At 36.2% G+C, this 27,888-nt stretch overlaps 1 protein-coding gene across 1 annotated transcript in view; it reads left to right on the top strand.

Moving 5' to 3' along the window:
- The window catches only part of LOC134535587 (very long chain fatty acid elongase AAEL008004-like), a 274,418-nt gene that overhangs the window by 100,584 nt on the left and 145,946 nt on the right, over positions 1 to 27,888 (top strand). The window contains exon 2 of the mRNA XM_063374800.1: positions 3,943 to 4,060. Within this exon, the coding sequence (XP_063230870.1) occupies positions 4,000 to 4,060 (61 nt within the window). The 5' untranslated portion in view covers positions 3,943 to 3,999. The remainder of the gene's footprint in view (positions 1 to 3,942; positions 4,061 to 27,888) is intronic.

A 27,888-nucleotide genomic window follows, 5' to 3' on the forward strand; every position in this document is an offset into this window, starting at 1 on the left:
GTTGATGTGTTTTGTAGCGGCCATTATAAGGTGCCTAATATGAGACCACTTACGTGTCCTAATTTGAGATAGGGTCTCACATTAGGAGTAAGGGTCTCATATTAAATGATTTAGATTCAAAATAATACTGTCGCTGTAAGAACAGTAACTAATAAGTTTAGCCATTTGTAGAGAAGACCAGAGCCACCCAAGAGAAACTTCGATGCAGACAGATCAGCCATGTTGCAGCAGTGCAGTTAGGCCATTTATCAGACCTGTGGATATTTCACCACTACCAAATTTTCCTTCAAAATAAACATCTAGTAGATGTGGCAGTGCTAATGTTATCACATCATCGCCATACAAAACAAGCTTGGATGAAAATGTCGCAAGAAAGAAAAAGGCTGAAGCTCGTAAGAAATTGGTTCTTGGGAAACAGAAAGGAAACGAAGCTAGACCTACACAAACCAGATCTCGCAACACGGACAAATTAAGGATAACTACCAAATCATTCATCGCTGTAGATTCAGAGGACTCCAGTGACGAAAATATTTCGCTGCATGACAGTTTAAATGAAAGTGATGGATCTGAAAGTGATGATGATGCAGAGTGTTTGTTATGCGGCTGCCTTTTCTCAGAGGACAATCATGGCGAGAAATGGCGGCAGTGCCTCAAGTGCTATGGGTGGGCTCATGAAGATTGCGGAGCTGATCCATGTTTTGTGTGTCCTATGTGTAACAAACAAAAGTGCAACAAAGTGACTAAATGATATCAAATATGGAATTTGGAACATAATAAAGGGGATGTCTCATATTAGGAACACATTTTTGTTTTCATAAAATTTCGCATTTTTTATTTCTTATTTTAATTACTTTCTGTTTTAATACAAGTGCTAAATCCTTTTTTTAAGTAAAAGTGCATTACATAATATATCATCTACGATAAATAAATCTACCAATAGTGGTTTTAATAACAAAATATTAATATTTTTAAAAAGGGGTCTCATATTCGGTACACTTGCCCTATCTATTTGCATGGAAACACTCGAAGATCTTTGGATAGAGGGATTTTGTCTATTATGTATGAACTTTCGTAGAGACAAACTATTAGACACGCTAATTGTTCTAACTAAAGGTTAAGTGACCAGTAAACTACTGAATATAAGAAGTAGCCATAAAGCAAGTCTACTTCTTAACATGGACTTGATTATCGAAGAAGACAATAGCTGAAAAGATTCATCCACATCCGATGTAAAAAAAATTGTATCACATCAAAGAAAACAGATTGGACTGCCCCTGAAAACTAGTGTGTACCGAATGTGCCACATGCATCCATAAAAATACTTTCACGTGTGTGAATTCCAAAATTAAATGGAACATGTGCAAGCATATCCATTTGATATGTCAACAGAAAACTTACCGTGAAACAACTGCATCCGAAAATGTTCAAGCCAGTGCTTCCACTAGCGATGGAAATTTATGTATTCATTATGAAAATGAATTAGAATTCACTGAAATGGAAGATATTGTTACTCAACTCAGCAAAAAAAAAGTGCATAATTAATATGAGTGGTGAAAAGGTCGAACTTGAACAAGATATTCATGAAATAATTAAAGGCGTTTTCACTGTGAGTGAGGTTGAGGAAATTAGGCGCCACACTGCAGACATGAAAGCAATTTTAGCTGTAGTTCGTTCGTAGAATGGATGTCTTTCAAATAATCACAGGCCGTACCGGGAAGAGAACAACTTACAAGAAATATATTTCCACAGAAAAGACAGTTTTCTACAAAACGAAGTAAAGTAATTCATCGCAATGGAATCTTCAAACCAAATAAAAAAGAGATTAAAGACATTTTTATTTCATTTGAAGTGTCAAAGTTAACTTATATCAAATAAGTAATTGTAGTATGTTCAGTGGTATGTTAGTATTTCTCAATTATTTAATCACTTTGTTAAGTATTTACAGTGAATTCATCTTAGTTAAATTTTATGCTTATTATTTGACCGGCGAAACATCTCAAATTATAACTTTCCAATTGTATAGGATAACCAATAAGTTTTATTTTGGTGCACAATTCCTGAGTTCATATACCCAATTATTTGATTAGTAATAATTTATATGATTTAATACACGTGTTTAGTGGATGGCATTAAAATTAATATCTTATATAATTAATACGATTAACTCATACTTCAAAATTTATTTTTATAGTTCATTAATGTATTTAATTATTTTCTGATGAGAAGTGACAAAATAGGTTTAAAAATTATTGTTAAAAATTTGTTTGGTTTAGCGTGTAAAGCCTGTGTAAATCAGTACAAATAACCTTTAATATGCAAGTGGTTTACAGTATTGTTTCAAGTTTCAAATTTCTTTTAAAGATAAGTTATAAAATAATTTAATTTTTAAAATACAAATGTATTTAAAAAAAGTTTTCATAATTTGAAAGACTACGGTATGTCGTGAGATCCTGCGTGCACGCTATTGCGCTCGCTCAAAGGTCCGAGCGAGCTGCTGGCCCCGGACCAAAGGTTAGCTGCATGGAATTTCCAGCCAATTGCAACAAGTAGCATTCCTGCCGCTAGACACTTGTGATACAAGCTGACCAACTATAATAAACTTCCCCCCGACGCCCGTGTTTTGCGTCCGTTGCCGTGCGAAGCTACTAGACACTCACAAGAGGCGGCATTGGGTAGGTTTACAAACAATACCAGACACAATAAAGCAAGAAACGCAAGAAGCAACAATTTCAATAGCGAAAATTTCAATAATTTGTTTATAACCTGGGGGGGGGGGGGGGAAGCAACGCATGGATCGTTTAACTTTCAAAACATTGGGATTCAGTTTGCTTTTATGCCTTTCATATTTGAAGTGGAATGTTACAAAAACGGTTAAAGAACCATTATCTTTAAGCATTGAGGGCTAGGATGTTAATATTAAATATATCACATTTTCACTTGTTAAACTTTCACACAGCGAAAAACATATTTCCTCAATAAAAAATATTAAAAACTTTTTTCATGATAAACATATAAGTAACATAAAAAGCTCGGGGAACAAATTATTTTTCTACTGTTTTACAATTTCCAGTTGTACGAGTGGTGAGGTCTTACGACATGCGTGCGTTATAAACTATGGGAGGTGCTCCCTGATGATGGCAACTGCTACGTTGACCGAATCGTCGATGATATCTTCGCTTTCGACGCGTTTACAATTCAGAAGCCAAGCAACTCCAGACAACGGCTGCGACAGCCTGCTACCTTTACTAACATTTTTAAAACATTTATTTTATGAATTATAAGCAATAATTTTAATTTTAACCATAAATTTTGTATGAATATAAAATTTTTTGGTTGCTTGTATTTCAATGTGGGTATCTTAGAGTTTGCTTAATATTTTCCATTCTGTAAGGATACAGGTATTTGAGCTTTTGCATCTTTAATTGATCCCCGAATGACCCGGTCCAGGTATTTCCCTGTGTCTATGCAGGCTAGGAAACCTAAGGGGTGCCAGCCATGACGCCAATCGCAGCCATGACTGGCCAATAAACTCCAAATAGCACAAAGGTTCACGCGCCCTTCCCGCATGGTTAAAGCCCCGCATGGTAGAGTGTATAGGCTTGAAGCCTGAGTACACTAAGGTTCTCCCTTAACCAGGACTCCTCCCGCACAGTTAAATAAGCTAATTTAGTCTAGGAAAAAAATCACATTAATGTTTCAGGAAAAATAATTTGGCCTTGAAATTTTCCTCCCATCGCATTCAAGTAAGTTTCACTTCAAATGAAACTATTGGTAGATATTATATAATTTATATTTGCCTTTATTGATATTTTTTTAGTGAACAACAAATATATCCGCTGTTCCTGTGCCTGGAGACCGACTTGCCCATAGATCCATCCATGGACGGGACAGAACTCGCAGAGGCTGTAGTAATCGCGCGTGTCGGTGTCGGTGTGTTCGCAGGCCTCTACACCCTTCAAAGTGGCAGAGTTCCTGGAAGCCATCGGCCCAAAGACCACCATGGCCGGGCTCGTGCGCATGGCCATCGATCGCTACGTCAACCTCGTCGACTCCATCAGCGGTGAGCGTGTTGGCACGGTTCTGATTCTGGGTGCCTGATTCTAATTAATAAGCTTTTTTATAAGGGTATACGAATGACGTGAAATTATGTATTTTTTCCAAATTGTAGAAATTAAAACGGTGAAAATAATATTTCATTTTATTTCGATATTGTCAGTGCAAAATATTGATTTTAAAAATTAGTGGTATTTAAAGATTGCTACCAAAATATTTTGACCAAAAATATCAATGTTTCCGATGTATTGACACATAATTTCCATCCCTAGACACATTTAGTGCTCGAAATTCACAGAAACAACCCTAAGAAATTTTATCGTTATTTTATTTGTGTATCAATTCTCATCTCTTCTCGTTGAGCAGTGTGGTTTTTATTTTAAAGTGATATTATGACGAGCATTGTTGTGTTTCTAAGTAGGCCGGCCACCGAAATAGGTATCCTGGCTGGACGCAAGGTTTACTATCAATAAAAGAGTTTTATTCACATTAATATCAGAATAAATTATAATGGGGTATTTTAACCTTGTTCTTGTTAAAATTCTTTTCTATATTTAGTTTTTAAAAATTTTGTTTTCAAAAATGTATTAATATGTAAATTATCTTGTATGTTAAATATATTTTGTTATATTAAGTTTTTCTCTGCCTAAATGTTTCGTTTATTTTTGTATTCACTGTATAAATTAGGGTATTTTCATGAACTTCGTACTTTTTTTTGGTTTAGTTTTGATGTAAGGAATTTGTTTCATTTTCAATCAAAAAACTTCATAAAATTTTTGTTTTGTTTAGAGGTATACAAAGGCAGTACAACCGTTATTCAACAATTAAAAAATAAGCTAAGACGCGCTAGCCACTGAAGGTGCCGTGCAGTCTTCCCGTCGGTAACGCGTCTACAAGCAATGATCCCGCAATTCTAAGGTCAACTATTAATGATAATTTTCTAAGAACAATTAACAATACTGTGTACCAACTTTTGCACACCTATAAACGTTATTGAAAAAACTCGTTGAAACTATTTTTTACGTCTAAAAAATACATGTCTAATACTTTATAGTAAAACTAAATTTGTTTACGTGAATTTAATGAACATTAAATGCTATTAGTATTGACAAACTGAAGTAGTCTGAAACGGTACCTTAAGCTGAACATGCCGTTTAGTGGACTATCCACTTTTGTGCCAGTAGACTAATTAGAAGTTGATTTAAAAGCTAACATTAATCAAACATTCCAATTAATGACGCAACACATACACTCACACATCAACAACCATGACCTTTTCAGGATTTGGAACTGGAGCTGACGCCGAAACCAAATCCAACCATAGGCGTGCCCAGACATTTCCATTAGGGGGGGGCCCTGCTAAATTTTTAAATCAGAAGCTGAATTTAGAATGTTAAATAGCCTAAATACATTCACTCATTTTCGTGTTAATATTTTTTGCAGTATCAACGAGATATGTTTTCTAGTTAATATTTATATCCGTATAATTTTAACAATCTTGAAAATATGTTGGTTTTTTTTCCATAGAGAATGTTTAAAGGGTACTACTTACATATTTATCCCCCTCGAATTTTCCAATAGCTTGGTCCAGATCTACCTTGAAATGAACTTTTTTGTGAATGCAAACACAACAATTCAGACAACAGAACTTTAACAAACCTCTTTTTTTTTTTGCTTGGTTATTTTAAGGGACCTCGTGTTTTAAATAAACTAAGGCGGCTGTAATTCTAGAACGATAAAATGTTTTAAAATATTGTTAATTAGCACGCTGCAACACTGAAAAACAGTTTGAGTGTCATAGTGCCAGGAATATACGAATATTAACGAATGCATTAGAGAAAAAGCCGATCTGAGTGATTATATTAGGGGGGGGCACGCCTATGAATCCAACACGGAGGTTAAGATTACGGGGTTTAAAGGGCCCGCCTACTCAGGTGTGGTGTGTATTTGTTAATGGGGCGAGATTATAAGTTTGACGCTCCCTGGTGTTTCTAGCACGGTGTCGCCTCTAAGCAAAAGGCTGTGGACTGGTACGCAGTCTTATCATCATGCATATAAAAACTATGATATTTGAGCTGTGACCATTTCATTTAATTGTGGATAAATCAAGATAAAGTTGTAATGCTAATCTCTAGAGGATTTTCAAGAACATTTAGTGTGTTTTATGCCTGAAAAGTATTTTGAAAACAACATTTTAATTATTTTCACTGTTCTAAAAATACAGTTTAAAGACGAAGTATGGTATCACAGATACTCATATGTCCTCAGCGTTTTCTGAAATGGTTTTATTATTCAGATACCACTTGAACTTCTTGAGCAATTTTAAAACCTGGAGGTTTATTCTGAAACTCTGCACACCGTGTATGCGCCTGGAGAGGTGGGAGTCTTAACGTTTGGTGGAAATCGAGGTCTTTTAAGACCAATGAATGACGGAACCACGTGAAGGAGATTTGACGGAATACATTTGTTGGGGAAAAGGGAGTACTCTGTGGAAACCCACATGTCCACGACGAAATTCACCTTATTTACTACTCGTAAAAACTCTTGGAATTGACTTAGTCATGAATTCAATCCTGATATCTTTGCCGGGAGTAGGGGCGGGGTGTGGCACTCTTTTGCAAGGAAATATTAAGTCTCTTCCAAGTGAAAGAAATGAGGCAAAGCGGAGTTAAAATGAAATTCCTAATGCACAATGAGACAAAAAAAAACAATAATTTAAGCCCATCGTGCAAATATACTTAGGCCATGTGTAGCAAAGTGTGGAACTGGGTAACATAATAGAGCCCGGCGGATAGTGCAAAAACAACATTATTTATTTTAAAATAATTGCACAGAACATAGGACACGTTCACAACAGAAAATGCAATGACCAGAAACTCTGCTACCACGTATCTCTCTTACTATTGTCCTGGTACCAAGTGTAACATATTAAATCAAGCATAGATACCTCATAAAATTCGACATTGAAAATTTCTCCTTAACATCAGATAACAGCCCTCAAGATAATATCAAGCTGCTTCGCAGAACAACAAAACACAAAATCTGTTAATATTACAGGAAGCGCAGCTTACAAAAGATAAGGCAATATAATTTACGTCAAAACAAACGTTAAATTTGCAGAAGCAGCAAAATATAAGACTATGGTTCTCGTACCATTAATAAAAAAATAATATTAATTACCTACAAACAGCGATTTCAAAACATGCCTTAAAAGCCCTAATGGCTTTAATGAAGTAACAAAAATGTTAAATCATTAAGTGTCCTAAACTATCTAGTTTAAACTCAGCTATAAGAAGTGCGCCCGAATAGCGGCACCTTTGACAAAGGTCTTTATAATTTTTTTCTGAGAAGGGAACTACTTGTGTTGGGAGTAACCAGACTTGGTCAATGGCTCTCCACAAAGAGGACATACAGCCAAACTTTGTCCCAGCTTGCAGTTGGTGTTTGACTCGGGAACACCTCCCCAAGTCACTCTTCTAATACAGCAGCTCACCCAGTCAGAACTTGGTGGCAGTTTCTGCACAGCTCGTACGAAAATATCACCACAATCTTCTCATAGGGCATAGAGTGCACACGAATCAAATCTTTCCATCAACGAACTCTAAATTCCAATCCAACTGAGTACAGGCGACCAATCAATGTCTCTTGACACTAAAAATTAAACTATGTCCTGGTACTTGAACGACGTAAGCAATTGTGAATCCTAACGTAAACTTTGAAGTTGGGTCGTAAAATTTAAGAATGGTATTTTGGAGGCCACTAAATACATAACATAAACGAGTTACGTCCTTTACGTATCTTCGTAAGAACTTCTAAACCACTACTGAACCCAATAGTAGTATATATTGGCCGGTCCAGAAACTGGGTCCTGGGAGAGGAGCGAGGAGCCGGTCCGCCATCTTTGATTGTGACGTCACGGCGGCCATCTTGGATGGTTGAGACCTTGACCGTGACCTTGACCGTGACCCCGACGGCCATTTTGGATCCGCCATCTTGGATCCGCCATTTTGGATGATGTAATTGTGTGTTCTCGAAAATTCCGGTGATGTGTTTTCCGCCATTTTTAATTATGCTGTCACCGTTGCAATTTCCGTTGCGGCCGCCATCTTTAGCTAACTTTTTTATTTACTATCCGATTTTAATGATATTTTTAAATTATAAAAAAATTCAAATAATAAAAATTAAATAAAAAATATTTAAAAAAATAACATTTACGACACGGAGTTCAGAGTCCTCGGTTCGAACCCGGTGAGAGCAAAAAAATAAAAATGGCGACCGATCCTTCCCCCGTGGTAGGTGCTGGCAGACTGACCCCCACCACTTATGTCAAAGTATATATATCTTCACCTAGTATGACGTCATGACCGCCATATTGAAAATCCGTAATTTTTATGTTAGAAAACCGGGAAAATTTTTAAAAATTATAAAAAATTCAATTAATACAATTTTAATGAAAAATTTAAAAAACTAGGTATGTCCCCATAGTGGCTTAAATTCCCCATGGTCAAGCCGCTCTAAGCCGCATGGTGTGGGGAGAATCGAGCGTGACCTTGGCGGCCATATTGGATTCTAGATCATTGCTCATTTTGTTACGGTCACCATCATTAACTTTTTTTATTAATTATACGATTTTAATGAATTTTTTTAAAAATTATAAAAAAATTCAATTAATACAATTTTAATGAAAAATTTAAAAAAAAAACTAGAAAAGTCCCCATAGTGAATTAAATTCCCCATGGTCAAGCCGCTCTAAGCCACATGCTGTGGGGAGCTAGGATCGTGACCCTGGCGGCCATATTGGATTCTAGATCATTGCTCATTTTGTTACAGTCGTCATCTTTAACTTTTTTATTTATTATCCGATTTTAATGAAATATTTTTTTAAATTTATAAAAAAATTACTCATTAGAAAACGGATTGATTGGATCTATTCCTGTCCTTGGTTCGAAACCGGTGAGGGCAACAAAAAAAAATCAGATCCTTCCTCCACGGAAGCTACCTACAGACTGACTTACCATCAGTAACAAGGTATATATCGTAAACTGATATGACGTCATTTCCGCCATCTTGGCTTCATCCACTGGAGACTATCATCTGGTTTTCGTCTGCTAGAGTGTGCAGACGACATGTTAGAAGAATTTTCTGTTCACCATACCTTTAACCTCGACTGTTGGCATTGAACTATGACTGTGACCTTGAACTTTGACCTTGACCTTGAACTTTGACCTTGACCTTGAACTTTGACCTTGACCTTGAACTTTGACATTGACCTTGAACTTTGACCTTGACCTTGAACTTTAACCTTGACCTTGAAAGCTCATTGCCACCATCTTGTTTTCGTCTGCTGGTGGCCACCATCTTGTGTGTACTAGTCTTACCATCATTACAAACATTACCTTCATGCTAGGTTAATTCTAACCCGCTAGAGTACATAATCAATTATTATTACTGAGGTGCCCGACATCTTAAAATTTGGATGTCATCTTGAAAATTCAAAATAACTAACGCACAAAATAGGGTATAATACCAAAATTCATTAAAGAAATTTACTATCAATAAACTGATTAAGTAGGTCGACTTAGGTCCTTGGTACGATCCTAGTTGATAAAAATTTTTAAATAAGAACAATTTAACAATAATAGTGACAGGTTCGAGAAATAAAACAACTCAAGTTCTTTCACAAAATAAAATTTATTACATAATTTCTACTTTACTACAGGATCAATTGCGAAAGCCAGCAATCTTATAAACATTTAGGTCCTCATAGGCGTGAAATGACTAATTCTTAGCTCCAATCTGCTTACACTAGAAAGAGTCCAGCCAGAACCTTTACAGACATAGTCCTCCTCTACTTGACAGAGTTTCTGGATACCGTTTTTAACAGTTTGCTTCACATCGTTAGAACTGTAAATTACTGCAGCCGATGTCTTGAATGCACACTTCTTCACTTCGTCATCGATTGGATACGGCTTTCCATATATGCAGTCCAACCACAAGTTATATTTTAATGGACCGTTTTTTGCTACGTCATCAGTAAGCTAATTGATTATGTTCTGTCTGATATCGTCAAGAAAATTACAAATGTCTTTCGACTCACCTAACGTATTTAGATAATAGTAGTCTTTCAATGTTCCACGAAAGCAGACTGCGCCAATTAGAACCCATTATCATTCACTTGTAATGCGCCGAACACAGTCTTATGTTTATTTTCATTTTCAGATACCATATCAATCGGTTGCTGCACATCGGTTTTCTTGCTTGTATGCTTACGAGTCTCTAATCTAAAGCGAGGAGTGGAAATTTCTACAGGTAGTTGTTCAGTAGACACACGGACTTCACCTTTACATTTTTTAACATGTCATCGCAAACTATCAATAGGTGTAAACCAACCATGACACACATCGCAGCGAATCTTTATACGAGAAGGATTCTTTTTGCATTTACTCCGCTCATGTATTCGTGCGTCATGAGCAAATGCGAACGACATATCACAGTAGCTGCAAGGATACCATGGTGATGAAGCCGATCCTTTCAGACCCGAACCAGATGATGTTGTTGCAGCAGTTGCGCCATCTCCAGAAATACTCTTATGCACATCGATGCATCGTTGTTGTATAGAAACCTTTACTTTCTGCCGCACAGCAGGACTTCTACATGTCTTCAGGTGTCTTCTCAACTTATCTTGCCTTGCAAATTGCTTACGACATTTGTTACAGCTAAACATTTTGCGAGGAGGATTCTTAACACATTCTCTCTTCTCGTGTCGTCGCGCATTGCTGTTGTTTGAGAAAATCTTGTCGCAGTAACAGCATCGATGTTCGATAGTTTTTCCCGAATCACCAGCCATTGAAGTTTCCATCGAGGACGAAACGAAGTTCTTAGAGTTTTCCTGTGTAGCCAGCACCACTGGAATTAATGTCTCTCCTGCTGACGGTATCGCGACTGTTGAAGTCTCCTCTTGTGATGACGTCGTCGTTGCCGACGGGATCTGCACCTTCTCCGCCGTAGCTGACGTCAGAGTTCCCGTAGTCGATGGTGCGTCGTCTATCAAGTTCAGCGTTTTAGATGGTGAAGCAGCCATCGTGTTCACAAGAACAGGTAATTACGCGTCTTATGCACCAGAAGAATCAAACTAGGTGATCCTTACACCGTCGTCGTCGTCAGTAACAAACTGAGCGACCTGCTGTCTAGGACTCGCTTTTATACATGCACCGGTTGGAATAATACGCTAGTCAAATCAAGAACCAATTACTATAATACTCGAGTCAAAACATCATTGAAAGAAGAAGCACACCAAAATAAGGTAACACTTTTGGAAGAAAATTTGACAAATGAAATGGACACGCAATGCACGCACTTGCAGCTTTTATCTCAAGGTATCATATAAATTTCATTCAAGCGAAGTATCAAGCCAATGACACATCATATTTACATCCTATTGTTCATACCATCCTCATAATTTCCCAGCATTATAAATCACATCAGTTATAGAAGGACTTATAGTTTATAACAAGCATCATTTGAGTCATTGTTCTTTAACAAATTCGAATTTCAAAATGTTAAATGTAAGTACTTGTTAAATTGAAGAACCAGGTACGTAAATATATTATATACTTTATGGACACTGTAGGCACAAAAACCCTGAAAGTACATATGTAAGAATGATATTTAATAAAACTAATATTAAATTGTATATTTATTTCCAATAATATACATCTGATCAAAAAAAGCAGGTTCTATTCTATAAACCCTGCATTTCGTAGTTCATGTTTCTTTGAGGATTGATAAATTTTCAACATTTTGCGAACCAAGTAGAAGTTTTAGCCTATTATCCAATCATTTGGATTGACTCTCGATGATCAATTTTGTCTCGCGTGCTACGGCTTCCATCTTCTTTACATAAATGTTATTATTAGTCTTCAAAATTTCGCGTCCGTGTCACTATCACAGACGTAAAGACATCATAACCGTAGCTACCAGTTATAATACCAGGAGCTGCATCAATATCACTCATTTTATGGTATCGTTTCCACATTTCTGTTGTCAGAGATGTACCACAATCTATGATCTTGTGAGCTTTACAATATTCTCTATTGTTTTCTAGACATGGTTAGCTCCATTCTCATTTACTTTTAAAGCCTATGTGTCCAGTTTTATTATTTAATCCTTCAACCCATCATCCCAAAATCAATAAAATAATCTTCGTATAAAAAAAAAAAAACAAAGTTTCTTTCATTTAATCTTAGGAACCGCATCATCCTTTCCACCTATATTTTAGTTTCTTGAGCCCAAGAGTCTTTCATTATATACCATGCAGTGTTTTTCAAGAGATGTGGTATACCACCATTTATACATACAAATCCATCCTATCAATGATTTGTTTACACATAAATATCTTCACGTTATTTTTACATGTTTTATTAAATTATCACTACGACTAAAATAATTACCAGTCATAGTAATTTCTACAGAGAACTCTTTTCCCAAGTAATTTTAACCATCATCTGTCTGAAATCAACCATGTCCCATCTATATTACATAGTAAAAGAGGGTAAAGGAGATAGGTCAAACGACAAGTGCTAGTCACTCATAGGGTAAGGAACATGTGTTCGATACCTGTCTCAGACATTGTAGCATCTATGTATTTTTTTTACCTCATGTAGAAAAATATCTTACAATGCATACAAATTTAAACTTATCCACATGCGACTAGTCAAAAGTACATAAATTCAAGCACGTTAACCTCAAAGAAAATTAAAAAATTCTCAAGGATAGAGGCAGAGACTACACGATAGAGACACGCATACCGTCACCTGCAAATGAACATTGACCCCTCGCGCGGGAGTTGCAAGCTTGCAGAATGCTGCGACACTCATATGATTTGCTCGAGACATGCATACATCACGTCGCTAGCCTTCCAACTCACTACACGTAAAACTCCAGTGAAATCGTAATAAAGCTTTTGTAAAGTACTCGCTGGAATCAGTTTAAAATTGGTAAACACGGATCCAGAGCAGAAAATCAGCCTACGTAATTATAACTTGCTACTATAAAAAAAATTTGTAGCACAAATACGAGAGGATTCGAACCCCACATACCATACTGTAAAATTAGATACTTTGATAATTATAAGCGGCAAAATATTTTAAATCAAGACCCCGGCTAGTATACATTTTTTTTCGTGAACCCTAAATTCATGTTAGTAATCAGTACGAATGTGTGAGTAATTCGGACGAATAATCGCTTACCAAGTATCCAGAATCTTACTGTTACAGCCCAGCCAGTGCACCAGCTTACTCCGAAGTGTACGCAATTGATTAACATTATTCAATTTTTTAATATCACCTCCGTAGTGTACAACAATATATGACAGGTTACGATTTAAGACCATACATTTTCCACAAGGCTGTTAGTTTTATTTCGGGGAGTAATAAATTATTTCTCAGAAATAATAAATGAAGTTCATATCAGATTTGCTCTAATGTTACGGCATTTCCATTTTTCAGTCCTTGCAACATTTATTTTTATTACAATAAATTATTATTTTTCATTTTAAGAATGATAAAATCCACATGAAATTCATACAGATCACGATACATCAGATCAGGATTGTAACACCTTAGAGGACCAGAGATGATGCTAGAAACGCACCTTTACAAAATTTATAATGTTTTTTCAAGTAAAATTTTCGTGTAACCTGTACACCGCACTTCTCACACAGAAATTTTACACGGTCAAGATTTCTTCTGCAGCCATTATTTTCATGGATGCGTGTACTTCGTAGTCGTTCAAAACGTTTACCACAGTAGCGGCACTGATACAGATATTCATCGCAATTATCATCGCTTCCCCGATGTTCGACTTGCAAATGAACTTTGCTTTAACAATGCCTAATCAAATTACTTCTGTTTGTGAAATGTACACCACATGGGTCACACGGAAATGTCACACGATTAGCGTTTCTTCTACAGACATGATTTTCATGTCTTCTTGCATGTTGACGGTATTTAAAACTTTTGTCACAGTAACAGCACCGATGTTCGTTAGTCGTTCTTGAATAACCAGTCATTGAAGTTTCCACCGAGGACGAAACGAAGTTCGTAGAGTTTTCCTGTGTAGCCAGCACCACCGACATTAAGTCTCTCCTGCTGACGGTATCGCGACTGTTGAAGTCTCCTCTTGTGATGACGTCGTCGTTGCCGACGGGATCTGCACCTTCTCCGCCATAGCTGACGTCAGGGTTCCCGTAGTCGATGGTACAACATCCATCAAGTTCGTCGTTTTAGATGGTAAAGATGTCATCAAGTTCACAAGAACAGGTAATTACGCGTCTTATGCACCAGAAGAATCAAACTAGGTGATCCTTACACCGTCGTCGTCGCCAGTAACAAACTGAGCGACCTGCTGTCTAAGACTCGCTTAAATATCAGCGTCCGCTTGTATAATACGCAAGTCAATACATCATCCATTGTTATTGCCAAAAAAAAAAAAGAGGAATTTCAAGGAATAAAAGTTTAAATTATATATTCAAACAACTAATCTCTCATCCTACATACACGGTTCATTTAGACTTACTAGAAGGAATAAGAGTCTCTGAACAATGGAACTTTCAGAAACCAAACATAATTTTAACTACTCAAATTTAAATTTTATTATGTACAGCTACACATAACCTCCAACTGACTCCAAATGTCTACAACACATTTCTAAAATAATTTATACGATACCGGGCTAGGTCCAAAGTAAATTATTTTTGTACCTCTCATCTGCAGTTCAGGGGTCCTTCAGTGTTGATATAGCTACAGACAAGACATGCCCAGTACCATACATCTTCAAAGCCTTCAGAGTCGATCCTTGTTAAGCCTTATGACAAAAGTCTCCGAAACAAGAGTCCTACTCTATAAGTTTACTATACACTTTTATGCTTTTCATAGCACACATCGATAAATATCTTCGTAAATAACCCAAAATAATATCAGACCACTAGCATTCGATTTATGCACATACAGTAGGACACCAACATATCCATCAACACAAGTCCATTCTACATTAAGTTCCTCACTTATTTTCATCAGTCTACTCGGCTACACTCAGCACACAAAAACCAAACAAAGTCAATTAACAACCTAGTATTTATATACATCCAGTCATTTAACAGCATACCGATGGCTAGTTAAATAAGATTGACAGTGATCATGTAAGCAAAGATTAAATTTATATAGGAACAGGGACCCATTGAACCTTCAGAACCGAGCTACACATACTCAGTGCTGGATCCAAGTTAATTCTACACTCATTTGCCATCACTCATATTTCATCATAGACACTTGAGTCAACACTCATTTTCCATCAATAACATGCAATCAAATGCCTATTAACGATAATCGTCACTCAATTGGACACTCATTTTACATCATTAACATGCAATCAAATGCAAATTATCGATCATCGTCACTCAATTCGACACTCATTTTCCATCACCAACACTCAATGCTACACTCTTTTTCCATAATCGACACTCAATTCGACACTCATGTTCCATCATCGACACTCAATTTGACACTCATTTTCCATAATCGACTCTCTATTCGACACTCATTTTCCATACTCGAAACACATTTTCCATCATCGACACGCAATTCAACACTCATTTTCCGTCATCGTCACTCAATTCTACATACTCTTTCCAACTTAGACACTCATTTTCCTTCATCTACATAAAATAAAATGTAAACTTTCCAACACCCACACACACACAAAGACATATATTAAAATAGTCATCCTCAACTCAATTCTTTAATGTAGAAAACACATGAACTTTACTAGGGTATGAATAACGATACATTTTTAATATCAATTTTTAAAATTATATTTAAATCAAAAATACATAAGTATAAAAATTCGTCAGTCAATACACATTGAAAACATATTCTATATACCCAGAAATTCTAAGTTCATCAAGATTAGTTCACGTTTCTTTGATAACTGATAAAATTTCGTCATCTTGCGAAACAAGTAAAAGGTGTAACCTGTTCACCATCACGTTCGAGTCGTTCCACGATATATAGTCAATTTCATATGTTGCCACCATCTTCTTCGAGTATTTGCTGTACATATTCTGAATGTTGTTGTAATAATTAATACGTTAATTTACATCACCATCATCGGTGCTGTCCACATATTTGTCAAACACACTGACATCTACATCTTGATTTTCCCAGGATTTCGAATTTTTTGACATTAGAGTACCATAATTGACATCAAGCTTACTTGCTAATTCTCCAAAAAAAAATATTCCATAGTCCGTAGAATACTACTATAAGACGACTTGTCACTTTTTCTGGAGATGATACTTTCATTATCTTCTACCGTACTTATATCTTCAACACTATTTAAGCTATTTCCTTTCTCAAGACCTGGAGAGATTTTAACACATTCACTTTTTAGACTAGGTACATCAATTTCATTGTAAGACATAATGTCTCCGAGTATACCGTCTCCATCTATGTACTTTATCTCCTGCGCGAGCTTGGCTTGACAAGTTTTATCGTGTCTTTTTAAATTCTCTCTTCGTGTCAACAGCCTAACACACTTGAAGCAACTTAGTATTTGTTCGAATGGGCTTTTAACGCAATTGTTATTTCCATGTCTACGAGCACTATAGCTTTTATCGAAGCATTTGCTACAGTATGTACATTGTCCTTCAGATCGAGATTGATATTTGAGTATCGGACCTTCAATAGACTGTACGTACTACATAATGGTTGAATAATGACTAAAAGTAGTTTTACTACCCACCTTCATATATCCTCATGCGATGTGTTGTAAAAGCAACCGATGTTGGGAGTAGGTTGTGGAATGCTTACTCACGAACTGTTTCAATGGTGTGCTTCCCTAGATCTCAAAAGGAAGAACATTGTCCTTATTTAAAAATTAGTGAATAATATCAAGACCTAGCGAGAATCTCAAGATAATCTATTCACATATTAGCATCCATCATGTATCAGTTGTCTGTATAAGCAGTCAAATTTTTGTGTGGGATGCAGGATGCTCCCTAACGATCGCAACAAAAGGAGGGCTTCGCTAGAACTCAAGGGAAAGGGAAATCTTCGTGTGTGATAGAGTTTCTCAGTTGTTTCATGACGTAGTAATCTTCTGATTAATGATCTTTTGTTTTTGTCTGACTTCCACCTGATAAAAAAAAATTTAAGTACTGATTTGTTAATATGAATTCGGAAATTTATACGAAACTCTGAATAAAATAACCTGTCTTAGTCACTAAGGACAATGCAGTTTGTCTTACATGTTAATGCTTCTCAGCTGTCTCATAGCATATTATTTGTCTGAGTAAGGTTTTTTTTAAATCCACCTTATAAAAAAATATTGTAAGTGTCAATTTATTAGCAGGATTTCACTAATTAAATGTAACTTTGAATAAAATGACATGACGCATTTAGTAAAAAATCATTCATGCAGAGATCGATTACTCACAAATAATCAGCTGCTCTCGGAGAAAACCATCAGATGTCTAGTCAGGAATAATCAAAAGCATTTAGAGAAATCCATTAAAATATTCACAAGAATGATCGCAAGCACACGGAAAAGACCATCATAATATTAACAAGTATAATCAGAAGCACACGGGGAAAACCTCCATAATATTGACAAGAATAATCAGAAGCACACGGAGAAAACCACCACACGTTTTCTTTGATATCATAAAATTAGAGGAAAAAAACATTTAAAAATAAAAATAAATTATTAAAAAATTTAAAATAAAAACAAATTTCTGGCTTGTACTAGAACTCTATCTTTGCTCATCAATGAGAAGTTCACAAGCTAGCAGAATCTATTTATGTATTTTTTGTTTTTATTTTAAATTTTTTATTAATTTCTTTTTGCTTTTAAATGTTTTTTCCTCTTATTTTTTCTTCTTATTTCTAATTTTTAAATAAGGACAATGTTCTTCCTTTTGAGATCTAGGGAAGCACACCTTTTAAACTGTTCGTGAGTAAGCATTACACAACCTACGCCCAACATCGGTAGCTTTTACAACACATCGCATGAGGATATATGAAGGTGGGTAGTAAAACTACTTTTAGTCGTTATTCAACCATTATGTAGTACGTACAGTCTATTGAAGGTCCGATACTCAAATATCAATCTCGATCTGAAGGACATTGTACATACTGTAGCAAATGCTTCGATAAAAGCTATAGTGCTCGTAGACATGGAAATAAAAATTGCGTTAAAAGCCCATTCGAACAAATACTAAGTTGCTTCAAGTGTGTTAGGCTGTTGACACGAAGAGAGAATTTAAAAAGACACGATAAAACTTGTCAAGCCAAGCTCGCGCAGGAGATAAAGTACATAGATGGAGACGGTATGCTCGGAGACATTATGTCTTACAATGAAATTGATGTACCTAGTCTTAAAAGTGAATGTGTTAAAATCTCTCCAGGTCTTGAGAAAGGAAATAGCTTAAATAGTGTTGAAGATATAAGTACGGTAGAAGATAATGAAAGTATCATCTCCAGAAAAAGTGACAAGTCGTCTTATAGTAGTATTCTACGGACTTTGGAATATTTTTTTTGGACAATTAGCAAGTAAGCTTGATGTCAATTATGGTAGGGAGACCGGGGTCGAAAGTAACATTTATCACATTTGCATTGTTTTATACCACACATTACCATATACAAGATATGTATGTACTAAATATGAAAGTTTGGACATCATGTTACCTGAAAATAAATATAACAGGGTTTACTCCTTACATGAAACAATTCTGCAACACTAAATAAGTTGAAAAATGTATTGTTACTATTGACCCCATAATAAGGTCAATTGTAACAGGGGTCGGGTCAATTGTAACACTGGCACATTTAACATTACAATCACTATATCAGTATGAAATTAGGCAATATTTACAGATTTCTCAAACAATATCTTTCAAAAACTCAAATATTAAATTTCTTAGGAAAATAAAATATCAAAGAAACATATTAATGTTAATTAGAACAGTCATTACACAAGTAAAATGGGGAATTGTCATCAGTGCATGCGACGTGTGCCCACAGGTGGCAGCTTGTACATTGAATCCATTCTTCCTGTGGACGACAGTTGCTGAACTTTTCCATACACACCAAGCAGAAACAATCATCTTCATCATTTTGATTAAGAGTTAGAATAGGTCTACGACTTTTATCTTCCCATGTAGTTTTCCTTGATTTGATCTCTTTGTCTACGCTTCTTCTACCTAATACAGGCACATAGCTCTTTCTTTTCGCTTTCTCCTCTAGTATGTTCTTTTCTGGCGTATCAGTAAGAATAGAACTTCTACCTCTTTTCCTACCATGGGATGATGAACTCTTTGGTCTCTGTTCTGCCTTCGGATAGGGGCGGACACTCTCTGGTGAAAATTGGGCCGCTCCCAATCCTGAAGTTCCTGGCTGGGGTGTGGGGGATTCCCGCTCAGGAATGGTTGCCTGTGGGTGCTCCACAGAAGATTGTGGGGTTCCAATTTCTCTTTCCAAAACATCGTGGATACACACATCTTCAAGTAAATTTTGATCTGTAACAGATGGTGGGGAAAAGTCAGAATCTTGAAAAGCACTTCTGTTGAAAGGCCAAATGCCAGAAACATGAAAGCCACTTATAATATTTTTAAGAAATGCAGCTTCAGGGAGTGCAGATGAAACTACTTCAGGAATGTCATAAATTGTAATTCTTTTCCCAGGATGAGAATTGAGAAAAGAGTCCATAGCTCGGGATAAATATTTCTTCAGTGGACCATAAACACTACGGTCTAATGTTTGTAGCTTGTAGGAACAGTGGGGTGGACATGAGAGTAAAACGATCCCGTTATCTCTGCAGAAGTGTATCACTGGAAGAGACAAATGTGACTCATAATTGCCTAATAACACTAGCACTTTTCTTTCAATTGTAGGGCGAACATGGTTTGCAAAATGTTTCATGAATAATAGAATATCACTTCCTTGCATCCATCCAGACTTCTTGGCGGTTCCTATGCAACCATTAGGGCCACCTCTGACAAAATACTCATGATAATTTACGCGAGGAAATATAAACATTGGCGGGACTGAATTTCCCGTACCATTTACACATAAACACATTGTAACGAGGTTACCCCGTTCTGCAGAAGTAATTGCACCAATTTGTTTCCTTCCCTTAGCAGCCACCATTTTATTCGAAGCTTGTACTGTGGTGATTCCAGTTTCGTCAATATTATTGAAATGCTGAGCTTCAAATTTGTATTTCGGAAGAACACTTTCATACTTATTCATAAATGACTTCACATTGGCTTTATTAAAGTTCATAGCCCTTGCCAAGCTGGTTGCTTCTGGTTTGCGAACAGTAAAATCTTTGTTACGCTTGAGGTAACTAGTGAACCAATTCACCCCAGCTAACCCTGTTTCTGTCCAACTAGATGGAACTGTTACATGCTTAACGGCACATTAATATGCTAGCTTCCTAAATTCTCTAGGAGTAAGTCCAAAATACAGATCAGCAAAATTTCTTAAATATTTGTTGAGTGTTTGTTCTTGCTCGCCAGTGAATACCTTATTGTGTGGTTTGTATCCAGTTATCGGCCTAGACAATTGTTTCTCCGAAGCCGCACGTACGGTTTTTTACAAATCTGTACAGGCTTACATGACAAATGCCAAATTGCTTTGCTACTGACCTAACTGATTTTCCTTTTTCTATTACTTCATGAGAGGTTGCATCCATAACAGACTGAGGAATACCTCGGTTAGTTGTCCTGATTCGAACCCTTGGCATTCTGCAACACAGTAAAAATAAATCATAACCCTAACATTTTCTTCATATATTGTCAAGGCTAAATTGTACGCTAGAAAAAAACAACAAAGATATAGCCTAATATCGGGACGTAACATTAAAAAAAACTATCAAAAGAGATACAATAAATATTTTGGTTAAAATAAATTATGTGAAATGTTCACTGCTTAATTGTACAACTAAGCAAAGGATCGTAAATAACTAAAAACACATCAATAACTTCTTATGTATTCTCCTGTAGTCTATTTAAGTACTACATATTGATTTATTCCAGCATGAAAAGACTCTAACGCGGTGATATTTTTTTACCGCACTGGAATAATCTTAAACACTTTGTTTGAGACAAAGCGTACGATGGGGACGATTGTAACATGTTACAACCGTCCCCGAAGTACGTGTTACAATCGTCCCCAAATCATTTAAGAACAAAATAAAATTTACAATTCGCATCCATTATGTTTAACTCCTTTTCTATTATATCCACAATAAACTAAATTCAATTCTCTTCAAAATTAATTATAAATGAAAACTTTTTACTCTAACCGCATAATTATATAAAAGAAATAAAGCAATGAATAAAATTTACTTACCTGATCAACAATCTTCCGCGCTGAATAGCAAACACACGACTAGCGCTAGATCTTTGAGAACGTGTGACGCGTTAGTGTTCTTGAAGGGGTACTCACTGCCATATAACGGTATTTTTCTGAACTAACTCTGCGACAAATTCTATGGATGTTACAATCGACCCTCGTTACATTCGACCCCGGTCTCCCCTACTCTAATGTCAAAAAATTCGAAATCCTGGGAAAATCAAGATGTAGATGTCAGTGTGTTTGACAAAGATGTGGACAGCACCGATGATGGTGATGTAAATTAACGTATTAATTATTACAACAACATTCAGAATATGTACAGCAAATATTCGAAGAAGATGGTGGCAACATGTGAAATTGATTATATATCGTGGAAAGACTCGAACGTGATGGTGAACAGGTTCCGACTTTTACTTGTTTCGCAAGATGACGAAATTTTATCAGTTATCAAAGAAACGTGAACTAATCTTGATGAACTTAGAATTTCTGTGTATATAGAATATCTTTTCAATGTGTATTGACTGACGAATTTTTATACTTATGTATTTTTGATTTAAATATAATTTTAAAAATTGATATTAAAAAATGTATCGTTATTCATACCCTAGTAAAGTTCATGTGTTTTCTACATTAAAGAATTGAGTTGAGGATGACTATTTTAATATATATCTATGTGTGTGTGTGGGTGTTGGAAAGTTTACATTTTATTTTATGTAGATGAAGGTAAATGAGTGTCTAAGTTGGAAAGAGTATGTAGAATTGAGTGACGATGACGGAAAATGAGTGTTGAATTGAGTGTCGATGACGGACAATGAGTGACGAATTGAGTTTCGATGATGGGAAATGAGTGTTAAATTGTGTGTCGGTGATGGAAAATGAGTGTTGAATTGCGTGTCGATGATGGAAAATGTGTTTCGATTATGGAACATGAGTGTCGAATTGAGTGTCGATTATGGAAAAAGAGGGTAGCATTGAGTGTTGGTGATGGAAAATGAGTGTCGAATTGAGTGACGATGATCGATAATTTGCATTTGATTGCATGTTAATGATGTAAAATGAGTGTCCAATTGAGTGACGATGATCGTTAATTTGCATTTGATTGCATGTTTTTGATGGAAAATGAGTATTGACTCAAGTGTCTATGATGAAATATGAGTGATGGCAAATGAGTGTAGAATTAACTCGGATCCAGCACTGAGTATGTGTAGCTCGGTTCTGAAGGTTCAATGGGTCCCTGGTCCTATATAAATTTAAACTATGCTAACATGATCACTGTCAATCTTATTTAACTAGCCATCGGTATGCTGTTAAATGACTGGATGTATATAAATACTAGGTTGTTAATTGACTTTGTTTAGTTTTTGTGTGCTGAGTGTAGCCGAGTAGACTGATGAAAATAAGTGAGGAACTTAATGTAGAATGGACTTGTGTTGATGGATATGTTGGTGTCCTAATGTATGTGCATAAATCGAATGCTAGTGGTCTGTTAATATTTTGGGTTATTTACGAAGATATTTATCGATGTGTGCTATGAAAAGCATAAAAGTGTATAGTTAACTTATAGAGTAGGACTCTTGTTTCGGAGACTTTTGTCATAAGGCTTAACAAGGATCGACTCTGAAGGCTTTGAAGATGTATGGTACTGGGCATGTCTTGTCTGTAGCTATATCAACACTGAAGGACCCCTGAACTGCAGATGAGAGGTACAAAAATAATTTACTTTGGACCTAGCCCGGTATCGTATAAATTATTTTAGAAATGCGTTGTAGACATTTGGAGTCAGTTGGAGGTTATGTGTAGCTGTACATAATAAAATTTAAATTTGAGTAGTTAAAATTATGTTTGGTTTCTGAAAGTTCCATTGTTCAGAGACTCTTAATCCTTCTAATAAGTCTAAATGAACCGTGTATGTAGGATGAGAGATTAGTTGTTTCAATATATAATTTAAACTTTTATTCCTTGAAATTTCTCTTTTTTTTTTTTTGGTAATAACAATGGATGATGTATTGACTTGCGTATTATACAAGCGGATGCTGATATTTAAGCAAGTCTTAGACAGCAGGTCGCTCAGTTTGTTACTGGCGACGACGACGGTGTAAGGATCACCTAGTTTGATTCTTCTGGTGCATAAGACGCGTAATTACCTGTTCTTGTGAACTTGATGACATCTTTACCATCTAAAACGACGAACTTGATGGATGTTGTACCATCGACTACGGGAACCCTGGCGTCAGCTATGGCGGAGAAGGTGCAGATCCCGTCGGCAACGACGACGTCATCACAAGAGGAGACTTCAACAGTCGCGATACCGTCAGCAGGAGAGACTTTAATGTCGGTGGTGCTGGCTACACAGGAAAACTCTACAAACTTCGTTTTGTCCTCGGTGGAAACTTCAATGGATGGTGATTCAAGAACGACTAACGAACATCGGTGCTGTTACTGTGACAAAAGTTTTAAATACCGTCAACATGCAAGAAGACATGAAAATCATGTCTGTAGAAGAATAGCTAATTGGGTGACATTTCCGTGTGACCCATGTGGTGTACATTTCACAAACAGAAGTAATTTGATTAGGCATTGTAAAAGCAAAGTTCATTTGCAAGTCGAACATCGGGGAAGCGATGATAATTGCGATGAATATCTGTATCAGTGCCGCTACTGTGGTAAACGTTTTGAACGACTACGAAGTACACGCATCCATGAAAATAATGGCTGCAGAAGAAATCTTGACCGTGTAAAATTTCTGTGTGAGAAGTGCGGTGTACAGGTTACACGAAAATTTTACTTGAAAAAACATTATAAATTTTGTAAAGGTGCGTTTCTAGCATCATCTCTGGTCCTCTAAGGTGTTACACTCCTGATCTGATGTATCGTGATCTGTATGAATTAATTGTATTTTGTCACTCTTAAAATGAAAAATAATAATTTATTGTAATAAAAATGAATGTTGCAAGGACTGAAAAATGTATACGATGTGTATTCCATGTCAGATTTTATTGTGTATAAATGTACAATTTTAAAAAAAATTATTGAATTAAAGAATTTTTTAAATTTATTTTTCCTAACCTACATCGTTTATCTTAATGTAATAAACTACATGTGACACGTAATTTAGGTCGGATTTGTAATGTCCGTTTTGTCTTGTTTGAGTGTATTATTTTGTTTACCAATAAAGCTGAAGACAGTTTTTTTTTGCTAAAATTATTTCAGTCTGAGTATGCCATCCGCATTCTTAAGATTTTAATGGGAGATGTTTTGGTAAAGTGCAGGTACAGGAAATGCCGTTACATTAGAGCAAATCTGATAGGAACTTCATTTATTATTTCTGAGAAATAATTTATTACTCCCCGAAATAAAACTAACAGCCTTGTAGAAAATGTATGGTCTTAAATCGTAACCTGTCATATATTGTTGTACACTACGGAGGTGATATTAAAAAATTGAATAATGTTAATCAATTGCGTACACTTCGGAGTAAGCTGGTGCACTGGCTGGGCTGTAACAGTAAGATTCTGGATACTTGGTAAGCGATTATTCGTCCGAATAACTCACACATTCGTACTGATTACTAACATGAATTTAGGGTTCACGAAAGTAATGTATACTAGGCGGGGTCTTGATTAAAATATTTTGCCGCTTATAATTATCAGAGTATCGAATTTAACAGTACGGTATGTGGGGTTCGACTCCTCTCGTATTTGTGCTACAAATTTTTTTTTATAGTAGCAAGTTATACATACGTAGGCTGATTTTCTGCTCTGGATCTGTGTTTAGCACTTTTAAACTGATTCCAGCGAGTACTTTACACGAGCTTTATTACGATTTCAATTGAGTTTTACGTGTAGTGAGTTGGAAGGCTAGCGACGTGATGTATGCATGTCTCGAGCAAATCATATGAGTGTCGCAGCATTCTGCAAGCTTGCAACTCCCGCGCGAGGGGTCAATGTTCATTTGCAGGTGACGGTATGCGTGTCTCTATCGTGTAGTCTCTGCCTCTATCCTTGAGAATTTTTTAATTTTCTTTGAGGTTAACGTGCTTGAATTTAGGTACTTTAGACTAGTCGCATGTGGATAAGTTTAAATTCGTTTGCATTGTAAGATATTTTTCTACATGAGGTAAGAAACACATGTTCCTTACCCTATGAGTGACTAGCACTTGTTTGACCTATCTCCTTTACCCTCTTTTACTATGTAATATAGATGGGACATGGTTGATTTCAGACAGATGATGGTTAAAATGTCTTGGGAAAAGAGTTCTCTGTAGAAATTACTATGAGTGGTAATTATTTTAGTCGTAGTGATAATTTAATAAAACATGTAAAAATAACGTGAAGGTTTTTTATGTGTAAACAAATCATTGATAGGATGGATTTGTATGTAGAAATGGTGGTAACCACATCTCTTGAAAAACACTGCATGGTATATAATGAAAGACTCTTGGGCTCAAGAAACTAAAATATAGGTGGAAAGGATGATGCGGTTCCTAAGATTAAATGAAAGGAACTTTGTTGATTTTTTTTCTATATACGAAGATTATTTAATTGATTGTGGGATGATGGGTTGAAGGATTAAATAATAAAACTGGACACATAGGCTTTTAAAGAAAATGAGAATGGAGCTAACCATGTCTAGAAAACAATAGAGAATATTGTAAAGCTCACAAGATCATAGATTGTGGTACATCTCTGACAACAGAAATGTGGAAACTATACCATAAAATGAGTGATATTGATGCAGCTCCTGGTATTATAACTGGTAGCTACGGTTATGATGTCTTTACGTCTGTGATAGTGACACGGACGCGAAATTTTGAAGACTAATAATAACATTTATGTAAAGAAGATGGAAGCCGTAGCACGCGAGACAAAATTGATCATCGAGAGTCAATCCAAATGATTGGATAATAGGCTAAAACTTCTACTTGGTTCGCAAAATGTTGAAAATTTATCAATCCTCAAAGAAACATGAACTACGAAATGCAGGGTTTATAGAATAGAACCTGCTTTTTTTGATCAGATGTATATTATTGGAAATAAATATACAATTTAATATTAGTTTTATTAAATATCATTCTTACATATGTACTTTCAGGGTTTTTGTGCCTACATTGTCCATAAAGTATATAATATATTTACGTACCTGGTTCTTCAATTTAACAAGTACTTACATTTAACATTTTGAAATTCGAATTTGTTAAAGAACAATGACTCAAATGATGCTTGTTATAAACTATAAGTCCTTCTATAACTGATGTGATTTATAATGCTGGGAAATTATGAGGATGGTATGAACAATAGGATGTAAATATGATGTGTCATTGGCTTGATACTTCGCTTGAATGAAATTTATATGATACCTTGAGATAAAAGCTGCAAGTGCGTGCATTGCGTGTCCATTTCATTTGTCGAATTTTCTTCCAAAAGTGTTACCTTATTTTGGTGTGCTTCTTCTTTCAATGATGTTTTGACTCGAGTATTATAGTAATTGGTTCTTGATTTGACTAGCGTATTATTCCAACCGGTGCATGTATAAAAGCGAGTCCTAGACAGCAGGTCACTCAGTTTGTTACTGACGACGACGACGGTGTAAGGATCACCTAGTTTGATTCTTCTGGTGCATAAGACGCGTAATTACCTGTTCTTGTGAACACGATGGCTGCTTCACCATCTAAAACGCTGAACTTGATAGACGACGCACCATCGACTACGGAAACTCTGACGTCAGCTACGGCGGAGAAGGTGCAGATCCCGTCGGCAACGACGACGTCATCACAAGAGGAGACTTAAACAGTCGCGATACCGTCAGCAGGAGAGACATTAATTCCAGTGGTGCTGGCTACACAGGAAAACTCTACGAACTTCGTTTCGTCCTCGATGGAAACTTCAATGGCTGGTGATTCGGGAAAAACTATCGAACATCGATGCTGTTACTGCGACAAGATTTTCTCAAACAACAGCAATGCTCGACGACACGAGAAGAGAGAATGTGTTAAGAATCCTCCTCGCAAAATGTTTAGCTGTAACAAATGTCGTAAGCAATTTGCAAGGCAAGATAAGTTGAGAAGACACCTGAAGACATGTAGAGGTCCTGCTGTGCGGCAGAAAGTAAAGGTTTCTATACAACAACGATGCATCGATGTGCATAAGAGTATTTCTGGAGATGGCGCAACTGCTGCAACAACATCATCTGGTTCGGGTCTGAAAGGATCGGCTTCATCACCATGGTATCCTTGCAGCTACTGTGATATGTCGTTCGCATTTGCTCATGACGCACGAATACATGAGCGGAGTAAATGCAAAAAGAATCCTTCTCGTATAAAGATTCTCTGCGATGTGTGTCATGGTTGGTTTACACCTATTGACAGTTTGTGATGACATATGAAAAAATGTAAAGGTGAAGTCCGCGTGTCTACTGAAGAACT

Source organism: Bacillus rossius, chromosome 8 (assembly GCF_032445375.1).
Source record: "Bacillus rossius redtenbacheri isolate Brsri chromosome 8, Brsri_v3, whole genome shotgun sequence".
NCBI lineage: Eukaryota > Metazoa > Arthropoda > Insecta > Phasmatodea > Bacillidae > Bacillus > Bacillus rossius.